At 33.7% G+C, this 14,444-nt stretch overlaps 1 protein-coding gene across 1 annotated transcript in view; it reads right to left on the minus strand.

Moving 5' to 3' along the window:
- Positions 1-14,142, minus strand: part of LOC134839301 (cilia- and flagella-associated protein 77-like) — a 16,157-nt gene extending 2,015 nt beyond the window's left edge. Inside the window, exons 1-5 of the mRNA XM_063854807.1 lie at positions 13,834-14,142; positions 7,609-7,708; positions 7,158-7,391; positions 6,415-6,575; positions 5,233-5,274 (exon numbers count right to left, since the gene is read on the minus strand). Of these exons, the coding sequence (XP_063710877.1) occupies positions 5,233-5,274; positions 6,415-6,575; positions 7,158-7,391; positions 7,609-7,708; positions 13,834-13,875 (579 nt within the window). The 5' untranslated portion in view covers positions 13,876-14,142. The remainder of the gene's footprint in view (positions 1-5,232; positions 5,275-6,414; positions 6,576-7,157; positions 7,392-7,608; positions 7,709-13,833) is intronic.
- Positions 14,143-14,444: the final 302 nt, after the last annotated feature.

Genomic DNA, 14,444 nt, shown 5'->3' on the forward strand with positions numbered 1-14,444 from the left:
ATATCAAAAATTTGAAAAATTCCGTTTTTGAAAATTAACCGTTTACAAAAGTTTAACAAATTACCCGTTTACAAGAAGTTTAACAGTTTAACAATTTCATATATGGAAAAGAGTGTTGCACTAGATATTCAATATGCTTCGAATAGCACGGATTATTGTTCCGACTTTCGTAACGAAAGTTTTGTTCCGACTTTCGTAACGAAAGGTACGGAATATTTGTGCTCGGGTGGGTTTTTTTTCTTCAGACAAATTTCGACTTTTAATCTAGCCATTTTGGACGGAATTTTTTTTTACATCATTCGAAAGCTTTTGATGTCCTAAGCTCAAATTTGAAAAGATGTTTTATCTGTGATCATTTTTCATAAAGTCATGGGGGTTTAAAGATTGCCAATTTGTTCAATTTGGCACAATTATCCCGCGATGTATTTCGCGCTATTAACGCGTAAGCGGAGGTTTAATCCCTCTTAGAAATTGTTCCAAATTGGTTGATGGAAGCATATTTGCCATAATTGATTTGTTAATAGGAGCAAAATCTACCATTTTTTTCTTAATATGGCGAGTGGCGGGATGTTATCACAAAAAACTCAAATTTTTTAGAAAAAAAATTAATTTTAATTTATTTTATTTAAATTTTCCATGTTATTACTGCTCCATAGACTTTAAAAGGCAGTCAGAACATTCAGCACTTCGCCCTGATACGAGCAGTTTTGTTGTTGATTCTGATGAAAGCAACATTAATCAGTGTAGGATAATGTTTCGGTGTATTGTTGTTCCGACTTTCGAAACGAAAGTAACGGAATATTTGTGCTCGGGGTGGGTTTTTTTCTTCAGACAAATTTCAACTTTTTAACTAATTATTTAAAAGGTTTTGTTGTCCTGAGCTCAAGTTTGAAAAGATATTTTACTTGTGATTACTTTTCGTAAAGTTATGGGGGTTTAAAGATTGCCATTTTGGAGAATTTGGGACAATTAACGCGCGATATATAACGCGTAAGCGAGATTTAATCCGTTTTGAAAATTGTTCCAAAATGGTTGAAAGAAGCTTATTTGTCATAATTAATTTGTTAAAAGGAGCAAAATCTATCCTTTTATACTTTATATGGCGTGTGGGGCGATGATTTTCATAAAAAATTTCAAACTTTAGAAAAAAAATTTTGATTTTATTTTATTACATTTAGTTTTGTTATAGGTCATTACTGCTCCATAAACATCAAAAGGCAGTCGGAACATTTAGTGCATCGCCCTGATACGAGCAATCTTGTTTGGTTTAAAACTCAATTAAAAATTTGTTCGCCTCTAGGTTGGTTTTTTATCGACAAAAATCCAAGCGCTACTTGAGCCTACAAGATTGATCAGAAAAATCACTGTTTTTTTGATGAATAAGCAAAACAACTGACTCTAAGCAAAATTAGACTACTCGTTTATCAGGCCATATCCCTGAAGATTCCGATTTTCAAGATTCCGTTTTTCAATATTTTCAATGAGATATTAAAAATTTTTGTCAAAATTTATTATTTCGATCGGTGAAAATTGACTGAACAAAAAAAACACTACCGAGCATAAATATTCCGTTTTCTTTGAAAGTTGGAACAACAATTGACAATTTACAGATAAAAAATTTTCTTGAAGAGAACTAGCTACACTATTTTTAAATGGAGCAGTAATATATAAATAAACAACACTAACTGTACAATAAATGAAAACCCGAGTTGAAGTTCCGCGGTAAAAAAAAACTTCAGTCACTATTTGTCTCTGCAAAAACTTCGCAAAGCTCAAATTTAGGACAAATCGTAAATTGTATGTCTCTGGAATTCACAGAAAGATCTTAAAACATGTTAAATTTTTGTCGGATCAAAAACCGAGTGGACCTATCTACTCACAGATTTTGTTTGTATAAGCCAAATCGCAGTGCGATGAATGGTTATTGGAATGAGGTTATGCTTTAATCTTAGCTTGGGCAACTGGATCATATTGCAATTGTTTTGCTTCATCTCAAGCTTCGTCACTTTTTAAAACGGAGCAGACCAAATCGTCTCTTCATCTGCAAGAAGTTCGTCCAAAAACGCCACAAAAGTTGAATGTTGGCGATAACTTTTGTGCCATTACACTGATAAAACTGTTTTTTTTTTAGTATTCTAGCACCATAAAAAAATGAAAGGCATCCGTTTTCGAAAATAACCTGTTTATAAGAAATTTAAAAAATATATCGGCCAAGCCTTCAACAGTGCAGTTTTAGATCTGCGATATATTTCAAAAAGAACTTTATTTGCTAATTTTCCACCTTTATGTTAACATTGTTAGTTCAGAAACCCATTTTTACTTATTTTACATGTCTGCAAAAGCTACCACTAATTTTTATTATTATCATTAATATCAATAAAGCCACTCATCACTTGCCCAATGCTTCCAAAAACAAAAACGTTACTTTTTTTGACTGTTCTTAGATCAATTTTTTTTGAAAAGTAGGTAGAATATATTTGCATGAAGCTGTAGAATATATAAAAAGGACACTGCCTGTACATTTTATGGATTCTGAGTTATAGCTTAGATGTAGTTTCTTAGCCTTATTTATTTTTGCGTGTGCTCAAATATTCTGTGTGTCCAAAAATTAAGTTTAGTTGTTGGAGGTTAATGGGTTGCTATACATAGATTAAATACACAATTATGAACAAAAAAAAACAAGACTGCTCGTATCAGGGCGAAGCCCTGAATGTTCCGAATACCTTTTAAGTTTTATGGAGCAGCAGTAATAACTTTAAGAAAATTAAATGAAATAAAATAAAATGAAATTTTTTTTTTAATTTGAAAATTTTTATGAAAATCATCCCCCCACACGCCATATAAAGTACAAAAAGAGAGTTTTCGTTCCTTGCAACATATCAATTATGGCAAATAAGCTTGGAACGATTTATAAGACGGATTAAATCTCCGCTTACGCGTTAATAGCGCGAATTATATCGCGCGTTAATTGTCCCAAATTGGTCAAAATGGCCAAAATGGCAATCTTTAAACCCTCATAACTTTACGAAAAATAATCACAGGTAAAATATCTTTTCAAATTTGAGCTCAGGACAACAATACCTTTTGAATGATATAAAAAAATTCCGTCAAAAATGGCTAGTTAAAAAGTCGAAATTTGTCTGAAGAAAAAAAAAACCCACCCCGAGCACAAATATTCCGTCACTTTCGTATCGAAAGTCGGAACAACAAAACTGCTCGTATCAGGGCGAAGCCCTGAATGTTCCGACTGCCTTTTAAGGTCTATGGAGCAGTAATAACATGGAAAATTTTAAATGTAACGAGGTAAAATTAAAAAAAAAATTCTAAAAATTTTAAGATTTTTTGCGAAAACTCCCCCCACACGCCATATTAAGTACAAAGTGATAGATTTTGCTCCTATTAACAAATCAATTATGGCATATAATATTCCTTGAACCAATTTGGAACAATTTTTAAGACGGATTAAATCTCGCTTACGCGTTAATAGCGCGAAATATATCGCGCGTTAATTGTCGCAAATTGGCCGAAATGGCAATCTTTAAACCCTCATAACTTTACGAAAAATGATCACAGGTGGAATATCTTTTCAAATTTAAGCTCACGACAACAATAACTTTCGAATGATGTAAAATATTCCGTCAAAACTGGCTAGTTAAAAAGTCGAAATTTGTCTGAAGAAAAAAAAAAACCCACCCCGAGCACAAATATTCCGTTACTTTCGTATCGAAAGTCGGAACAACAACCGACTACACAAATCGACACACAAGTCGAAGGTTAATTTTAATCTGTTTCAATTTTCTATCACCAAAACGAAAGACAATGAAGGTTATTGGGTTGAGGTTTGGCTTCAATCTTATATCGAGCGGCTGTGTTGTCACTTTGCATGTTGCATGTTTTGACCGAAAATTAGTCGATGTCGAAGTTGAGTACAAAGATAAGACCGCGCATTTGTCTTAGAGACATAGAGACACGAAAAGAAGTTTTAGAAATTTTTCGAAATAGATGCAAAAATCTAAAAATAGCTTAATTGTCTGACTCGGTAAAAAATGCGGAAAAAGTGCATAAAAAGCTCCATCCAAAATACAAAAAAAATGATCCCATTTGCATCTGAAGCAAACCCCAAAAAACGGGGTTGATAAAACTTTTTCAATACTCCGTTGGATTTTTGAAGGCCTTTAAATTTGAACGAAGGTACAGTGCTGATTTAAATTAACCGGACAAAACGTGGTAAACTTGAAATTTAAAACGCGTTTTTCTCAAATTGGGTTGAGTTTAGGAGAAAAATTATGAAGACAGAACTTGCTTAAAATTTTAGCAGAATTAATATGAAGTAATTTGTTTTGCAAAATTCGGGCCCAAAATTTTACCCCAAAAATGTGTCATTTTGGCTTTTCTTAGTTAATTAAAAATTACGCAAAAAATACTCATTCGATCACAGCCATAACTATATTAAAGTGAGCCCCTTACGTAGCCCAACAAACTTTGACAAGGGTATATTCTTCAAAAAAAAATTGCAAACCGTCTAAAAATTGTTTTTAAATAAAAAATTGGTATTTTATATAGTAAAAACGACCTTTTTTGTCTATCAAGCAAAAATAAATTAATTTATACAATGTTTTGGAGAATATACCCTTCTTAAAGTTTATTGGGCTACGTAAGGGGCTCACTTTAATATAGTTATGGCTGTGATCGAATGAGTACTTTTGGCGTAATTTTTAATTAACTAAGAAAAGCCAAAATGACACATTTTTGGGGTAAAATTTTGGGCCCGAATTTTGCAAAACAAATTACACCATATTAATTCTGCTAAAATTTTAAGCAAGTTTTGTCTTCATAATTTTTCTCCTAAACTCAACCCAATTTGAGAAAAACGCGTTTTAAATTTCAAGTTTAACACGTTTTGTCCGGTTAATTTAAATCAGCACTGTAGTTTGCTACGTTTTGTTGGTTTTTAAGGCATGAAATTAGACTGTAAATAGCTAAATTCTGCAATTTGATAACGTCGAGGTAAAGTGCTTTAAATTTCGAATAGATACTAATACATTGAAACTAGCAGAAAATTAGCGTATTTTTAAACGATTTTAAAAACAGAGTGAAATATTTGTGCTCAGTGTGGTTTTTGTCTTCAATTGGGCTATGAAAAATTGGATTTATTTGGGTTATGAAAAAGGAATAATTAGACGATTTGCATGTATGTTGAACTGGTGATCAATTTTCTGGTGACCTACTAACCGAAATGGGTGGCCTGGCCTCATAAGAACTGCAAGGCCAATCCTGTTGAGCAGAAAATAGTTCACTTTAGTTTGAGGTTTATGATTTGAGGAATATGTTTGGACACCCTAACATCCCCTTAAACAGTTAACGAAAACGATTTTAACTTATGTTTCTAAGTTGAAATATTCAGCCATGCCAGAATCATTTCGGATACAACGCTAAACTGTACTAATCCAAGTTGAATAATGAGATGGAAGATCTTTATTTGGTCTATTTGGGGAAGAGGGATGTTAGCTTGGATAAAAAAATCTAATTGCAGCCCCATAGCAAATACAGCCCCTGTTAAACTACAAAAAAACAGGGGGAGGGCTGCAACTATTTGTGTTTCTGATCTGAAGGAAAATATGAGCTCGAAAAAATTATAATTATGATATTTATAATTATTAGGATTGTTTTTAGTTATTTGTACATATCTATGAAGGGGCGGATCTAGGATTTTCTCGAGGGGGGGGGGGGGTATTTTCAAAAAAATTCGAAAATTTTGTCTACCTTTTTTTAGGTCGATCAAATTGTTTTTCCGAGATCTCTCAAAGCATTAAAAAGACCCTGCTTTGGTCAAATTTTCTGCGCCGCAGGCAGAATTTTGAAAAAACAGACCAAAATTTTGACCAAAAAAATCGCGTTTTTTCGGCGCGCGCTCCCCACTCAAAAATTAGTATTTATTGGCGCCCAAGACGCCTTCAGAAAAATTTTAGGGTACCTCACCAAAAAAAGATATCTCAAAATAGTACAAAGGGGGTACCCTTTGGGTCGGCAGGGGGTCGAATCCCTGAGAGGGGGTGGGGAGGGTAGAGGGCGTCCAACTCCCCCCGCCCCCTCCCCCTAAATCTGCTACTGTATCTATACCAACTGTCCAGCTGTTAGCATAGAAGAAAAAGTTTTATGCATGGATCTGATAGTACTTATTTGATCAACACTAATTAGATCAATATATCAGCATTATTTTATCAGTAATAATCAGTAGTTTTTCCAATATAGTACCCCCTCCCTTTTTCCCCATATAGTACTAGCAAAAAAAATTGCAGCCCAGCTTACTAGCAAAAGAATAGTGATTTTTGCTTTTGGGGTATATTATTCAGGTGAGGAGGGGGACATAACCAGATATAGCCACTGTAACTTGCAATGAGAGGCGGAACCGACCTTGGATTGTCTGGACCTGGCGCGAGCGACGCTTTCGTTCTGGCGCTTCTCCTGCAGCCACTTCTGCTGGTAGCGGTTGCCCATCAACTCCATCACTGGAGTGCCCGCGCGGTTCGCCTGTCCAAAGACAGTCTCGGGAGGAATTCGACCCACTTCTGCTTCTGAAAGAAAAGATACATGTTTTTATAGAAAAAAAACCTTAAAAAGTGTGTTTTAGTTTTTATTGGGACTTTTCTGGTCAAAAACTTCAACCAGATATTTGAAGCACTGTAACCAAAAAAGTCTGCTGATAGAAGAAGGAAAACCTAGCCAGACTTGCAAGCACATGCGTATGGTATAGCGTATAGAAAAACTTTATTTCAGCTAAATGCAAAGTTCTTCAGCATTCTAGCGTCTGGTCTTCATTTGTGATTTTTGTGTTGAAAACTGATCATACTTTTAATTAAAAATATGTGCTAGGATCCCCTGCCTGACGTAAACCGCAGTTTTATGCTGAGGCAACTGGTCGTTTTTATAAGGTTGGGTATTGCATATTCATATTCAGAGACCAAATATGAATGGTCTCATGTAGTATACATCTCATACCGTTTAACCCTATTACTCATACGTTTTGCTCGTTTATCGAACTAACCTTACAATACTTAGTTAGAAGAGAGACTTGACCCGCATTAGTAATGCGGACATGCAAACAAGCAGAGGCTGATTAAATCCATCAGCAAAAAATGTCAGAAAAAGTAACTCACTGTTGGTATTTGTGTCCATAGTCATTGGCTGCTTCTCGACATTATGTGTAAACTTGTACTTTGCAAAGTCGGAGGATGTGTGGAGTCCCTTCTTAGTGGCCGCCTTGTTCATCGCCACAAAGTCCCTTCCGTTGAAAGTGTTGCTGCGTTTTAGGGAGCCCCCCATGGCGTCCATCTGCTGACCTCTGGAGCCCAAAGTGAAATCATTCTCCGTTCCATACCAGCTACCCAAAGCTAAATGACATACAGCTTTTTGTCATAACCTTCCAGAACAATTAAGGTTTAGCAATAACCGAAAATAGCTGGTTTTATTTCATTAAAAAGATTTCACAAAAAAACGACAGACAGTTTTTGATTCATGAAAATGAAAGATATAGATGCATGCTTAAATAAGCGATGCCGCGCCATTGATATAATTAGCAAAAGTAAACCGTACTAAAAGAGAGAAAACCTTTAGCCGCTCCGAGACGATCACCAGTGGTAGAGATTCCATACACGAAGCTATCCGGTGGCAAATCGTGGCCTCGTCTGGTAGCACGCCCTAGTTCAGCCTAAAATAATTCAATCTCAATATCAAACTTCATCGTATTACTAAAAATTGAACGTAACCTAAAGTGTTTTTTTTCTACAGATTTAAAACCTAGAAGAAATCCCCCGAAATTTCTCACTAGTTTCCATATATTTTTAAGACGCCGTGGTCACCAATATGTACTATATGTACTCACTTTGACATGGAGACGCTCGCACCAACAAAGCGCAATATTTTAGTTGAAATTCCCAAAAAGTGCCTCCACAGAACTTTTGGTAGTAATTCTAAAAAATGGTTTGATTACCCCGTGTAACAAAAATCAATAATTTGCACCTGTCTTACATTTTGTAATGTTGTAGTCTATTAACGTTTGAAAACTTACAAAAGCCCAAATTCAGCAAATCTGTTTTTTAAGGAAAAAGAACAAAACTCCTCCCTCATTTGAACTTTAATTTGGAAAAAGTAATTCAAACCTACCAAAATGTTAGTAAATTAAGCATGATGATTAATTTATTGACAGTAAATTAATTTCAGCACTTCAGGATTTACCGAGTTGAAAAAAAAACTTTCTAAACGCGTATAACTAATCATCATTGTTGTTCAAGCATAGTCTTAGATGCAACATGCGTGATATCACTGATTAAGTTTGTGTGCTAGCTTTCTTAGAGTGCCAAATTACTACGTATCTTCGTAGTGGTTTGATAAGCAGGGGCCGCAATAATCAGGGGCGAGAAACATTTTTCGAAAATTTTAAGGCTAATGTTCTAATCACTGAAAGTAATGTAAAATGATTTTTCTTTCAAACCATTACAATAACTATTTCTGTTACTTGATTTTTCGTGGAAAAAAAACCAACAAAGTAAGGGCACAGTTTCATGAACAACACTTTCTCAAACTAATCAACTCTTCAAAATATAATAATTCTTTGTCACATATCCACAAAAAAACCATCAAATAAGTCCAAGGGTCTGATTACTTTAATTTAGTACTCAAAATAAATTTTTTGCTGATTATGTTTGATAATTTGTAAGCATGATGTGGTAGCAGAAACTCAATAACTACAAAAACAAATTTGAACTGATGACGCTCGGGTTGAGCTCACATAGAAAATATCGATAAAAAAGTGAAGAAAAAAAACAAAGATTACCATCGAAGAAATTATTGATGTTCATTGCCACAATAGCAAAATTTATCGATAGCAATAAAATAACCTATCAAATTGAGCAAAAAAAATGAACTTCCGTAGTTCGTTGACGCAACCTTCAACTTTGTAGTCAGTTATGCTACCTTTACGCCGCCTAGCCTTAGATATTTTCAATCGTGGCCTCGTCTGGTAGCACGCCCTAGTTCAGCCTAAAATAATTCAATCTCAATATCAAACTTCATCGTATTACTAAAAATTGAACGTAACCTAAAGTGTTTTTTTTTCTACAGATTTAAAACCTAGAAGAAATCCCCCGAAATTTCTCACTATTTTCCATATATTTTTAAGACGCCGTGGTCACCAATATGTACTATATGTACTCACTTTGACATGGAGACGCTCGCACCAACAAAGCGCAATATTTTAGTTGAAATTCCCAAAAAGTGCCTCCACAGAACTTTTGGTAGTAATTCTAAAAAATGGTTTGATTACCCCGTGTAACAAAAATCAATAATTTGCACCTGTCTTACATTTTGTAATATTGTAGTCTATTAACGTTTGAAAACTTACAAAAGCCCAAATTCAGCAAATCTGTTTTTTAAGGAAAAAGAACAAAACTCCTCCCTCATTTGAACTTTAATTTGGAAAAAGTAATTCAAACCTACCAAAATGTTAGTAAATTAAGCATGAAGATTAATTTATTGACAGTAAATTAATTTCAGAACTTCAGGATTTACCGAGTTGAAAAAAAAAACATTCTAAACGCGTATAACTAATCATCATTGTTGTTCAAGCATAGTCTTAGATGCAACATGCGTGATATCACTGATTAAGTTTGTGTGCTAGCTTTCTTAGAGTGCCAAATTACTACGTATCTTCGTAGTGGTTTGATATGCAGGGGCCCCAATAATCAGGGGCGAGAAACATTTTCCAAAAATTTTAAGGCTAATGTTCTAATCACTGAAAGTAATGTAAAATGATTTTTCTTTCAAACCATTACAATAACTATTTCTGTTACTTGATTTTTCGTGGAAAAAAAACCAACAAAGTAAGGAAAAACCAACAAAGTAAGGGCACAGTTTCATGAACAACACTTTCTCAAACTAATCAACTCTTCAAAATATTATAATTCTTTGTCACATATCCACAAAAAAACCATCAAATAAGTCCAAGGGTCTGATTACTTTAATTTAGTACTCAAAATAAAGTTTTTGCTGATTATGTTTGATAATTTGTAAGCATGATGTGGTAGCAGAAACTCAATAGCTACAAAAACAAATTTGAACTGATGACGCTCGGGTTGAGCTCACATTGAAAATATCGATAAAAAAGTGAAGAAAAAAAAACAAAGATTGCCATCGAAGAAATTATTGATGTTCATTGCCACAATAGCAAAATCTATCGATAGCAATAAAATAACCTATCAAATTGAGCAAAAATAATGAACTTCCGTAGTTCGTTGACGCAACCTTCAACTTTGTAGTCATTTATGCTACCTTTACGCCGCCAAGCATTAGATATTTTCAAGTTAAAAGGTTTATCAACTCATACTCTCATTTGAAAGCTACTAGAATGAGTTGGAATTTCTTAGGTTTTAGCGCTGATTATCTACGGAATTATTACTGAAATAGCTCTGAATAATCGCCGGTTTAATTATGTAATAAACTCTGAATTATACATGAATCAGCGCTGAAAAATTGCGATCACTGGAGTATCAAAGAAAAAGCGATAATTAACCGTGGGTCCTCAACCCGGGAGCAAAATTGATGCGCTTGTTTTTTTTTATAAAACGTTTTAAATAAAAGATCAGATAAATGGTCTTTTGAGAACTGAATGATAGTACCAATTTAGTGTTTTATTAATTTGCATTCTGGAGAAAAATCAAAAAGAATTGATAATTTATTAATTTATTAATTTGCCGCAGGAGTAGATTTAGAAGGGGCGGGGGGGGGAGCATACGCCCCCCTCCCGCTCATGGATTTGACCTTCTCATCAACCCAAGGGTCCCCCTTCGGTATTTCTTAAATGAAATCTATCTTTGGCCGACCAACTCTTAAATTTTTCTAAAGGCGCCTTCGGCGCCAATATATACTAATTTTGAAGCGTGCGCTAAAACACGAATTTTTTGGTCAAAATGTTCCAAAAAGTTCCCAAAAACGGCATTTTTGACCTGTTTGTTTTTTTTTCTTCAAAAAGTGACAAGATACGGTTTTTAGGCAGTTTTGAGCACATACGTTCATTATATTGTTGTGGGAGCGTTTGGAAAATCAATTTCTTTGACCTTTAAAAAGGACAAAACAAATGTTGAAAATCCACTCCCTCAAGAAAATCCTAGATGCTGATAAATGTTCTGAATTGGTGAAATTCATTTACAGAATCGGGTTCGAAAACATCCAATTTGTAAAAAAACTATTTGAAAGATTTCTAATTTCTGTAAATTTTAAATGGTTCATTTGATGTAGCAATCCTTGCTCTTTATAGAGACAATTTTCACAAAATATGGAGCAAAAAGTTTTGTTTTAATATTTATTGGAGCAATTTAAGATTCTAAATCATCGCAAAAAAGCCATTAAAAGAACAATTATGAGCATTTTTTCTCGACAATACATTTTTTCTCGGCAAAAAAAGTTGCCTCCGCTTCAAAACAAATTGAGGTTTCCTTTTAAAACAATAACTTAAAGCGATAAATGAGTACAAAAAAAACTAATTTTGTATCTATTTTGTCTGCAATTGGTTTTACTCCAGCTATAATCTATTTAATTTAGAAATTTATCTTCCAATTGCAATTTTTCAATTGGCGGAAAAAAATGGAAAAAAAATCAAAAAGTTTGAGCCTTTTTGACTATATAGCCGAGATTCAAAATATAAAAACAAAGTTTAAAAAGTGAATAATTGAAAAACTTTTTCTGAATATCTAATATATCTAATTGAAGTTATTATATGAAATCAACAACTGCTACGCAGGAAATCTTGAAGCAAAAATTGTGAAAAAACGGAAGCTAGTCTTCCACAAAAAGAAAAGATTTTGATAAAAGTGTGCTAGGTGAGGGGTTTCACTAAAAACCAAGTGTGAGAGAGGGGTCCCAAATTATACTAATTTTAAGCAAATGCAATAAGTAACTTTAACAATATGCGCCGGTCGGTCTTTTCAGAATTTTTGTTCAAGCTTAATTTGCGCTAACGTATTCCATAATTTAGTTGAAATTACGGAAGCATTAAATGGAACAGTTATGAGGCATGTTGAGGCATAAGGGATCCGGTTAGTTTCTTGGGACCCCTCTATGCCATTTGTACCGAGAGTTTTTCAACTTATAAAAAGGTACTAAGGGTTAAAAAAAATTAGTATATTAGATTAATTTCTTCCAAAAGTTTGTTCCAGGTTGTAAGGTATCACCTTTCAGTTTTCGTTTTTTTAAACTTTTGTTTGAAAAAATTTCAATACATTTTCTTGCTCCAGCTACGATGGATGGAATTTTTTGTGCCTCTTGAACTTTTATCAACAATTTGAAGGTTTGCATTATAAATTTGCTTCGTCAGCGCAGTACGCAATTTAGTGATTCGATTTTCCTTTCACGAAAATCAGATACCCCAAAAACAATATTCAATCTAGTTTTGAGACTTCCAAATCTTGCAGTGTCGATTAGTTTTGAATCTTTGCCTATGGATGCCGCTCTTACAAGTTTACAGCTAACAATATCGTTTGATACGTTAATTAATTTTCTTGGACTAGCTCATGAAAACGAACAGCAAAACTCAAAAAGACTGCTCATAGAAAGGCGCAGCACTGAATGTCTCGACTGCTTTTTACGGTCTAAGGAGTGTTAATAGCATGAAAAAATAAAATATTATGAAAACGAAGCAAAAAATTTTAAATTTGAGATTTTTTTGAAAATCATTGCCATACACCATATCAATTACATATGACAGATTTCGCTCCTTGTATTGAATCAAGTACGGCAAATAAGTTTCATTCAACAAATTTGCAACGATGTTTGAGACTGATTAAACCTCCGCTTACGTGGAAATAATAGCGCGAAAAATAATAATATGTTATTTGTTCCAAACTGATCAAAATAGCAATCTTTAAACCCCCATAACTTAACAAAAAAGATCACAACTTAAACATATAATCTTTTCAAATTTAAGCAAGGACAAAAATTCCTTTTAGGAAATATTTAGGAAATTTTGTCAAAAATGGTTATTTAAAAAGCGGAAATTTGTCTTCAGAAAAAACCACACCGAGCACAAACATTCCGATACTTTTTTAAGTCGGAAACAATTTTACATGATATTGTATGATTTAGGGCAATTTCGGACATTCATTTTGACAGAATTTATTTTACTATCTGAGAGATAGTGTTATCCTAAACTCAAATTGAAAAGATATTTTACCTTTGATCATTTTTTGTAAAGTTACCGGCGTTTTAAAACTGCTAATTTTGCCAAATTGCGATAATTAAAGTGCAAGTTATAGTGTCCTTATAACACGCGTATGAAGCAATTTATTGCATTCCAAATTGAATCGAGGCAGCATTTCAATTCTATTAACACAATGAGAGTCGCTAAACACACCCTTAAATTGTACAAAGCGTGTTGGGGGATAAAACGAAGAAAAAAAAACGTTCTTCTTTTTTTCTCAATTATTTTGACAATTATTCAACCAAAAACAAATTTCAATTGGCCTTAAGTGCAGCCAGAACATTCAGGGCTTTGCCTTGATATACGAGCAGTCTTGCTTAATGTAAAAATCATTCTCAATTTTGAACGGTTTTCGAGAAAAGCATACCGTGCATGAAATATTGCAGAAAAAATACATTAGTGTTTGCTTTATTGTAAGATTCTTAGATTCTTGCAATACTTGTATTCAATTGCAATACTTGTATTCAAAGCAAGTCTTACTGTTTCTTGCAAATTTGTATTCAATTTGCAAGAAACAGTAAGACTTGCTTTCATTTCGAAAGAAAAAAAGTAAGATTTCTCTCATTTATCTAAAAGGTACTCACGTGTCGAAGAAGGGGCTCATGAGTAACCTCAATTGCAGTCATTACTAAATGTGATGCTCTATAAGTTATTCGCCCTTTTTGATAATTGCGAATTAACCAAAGCTATGATAATTACAGAAAAAAAACTTATCGAATTGAAAACGGTCGCAAATGAAATTGGTTCAAAATTGTATATTTTTTCACAGCGGAAAAATGTCTGTTTTTATTTTGGATTTTTCTGAGATAAAATAAATATACTTTGTCTGTTTGATGAGCGCACAAAACAGTAGACCATATGGACCTTTGACGCACGTGTATTAATGAGATAGCGTACTTATACAAAAATTTAAAATGAATAAAGTAAAGCATGGTGTATGAAGCATAAAAATTGTACTAAAAATATAGTATCACTTACAGCAAAAAACCATTAAGGAGGCTCAAGGCTGTCTTGAGCCAACGGCCCGCTCTTCGCGAAGAGCAGCTGAAGAATTTTTAAGTCATTTATTTTTCAAGGATTTGGGGATATGAATAGCACTCTGAATCTTTCGTTTCAACAATAAGTCGTTTGGATTGGATTTATAAGATTTCACGAGGTGGTGGTTTTTACTATATTTTAGCCATAAGTTAGGAGA

This window comes from Symsagittifera roscoffensis, chromosome 1 (assembly GCF_963678635.1).
Source record: "Symsagittifera roscoffensis chromosome 1, txSymRosc1.1, whole genome shotgun sequence".
NCBI classification, from domain to species: Eukaryota; Metazoa; Xenacoelomorpha; order Acoela; family Convolutidae; genus Symsagittifera; species Symsagittifera roscoffensis.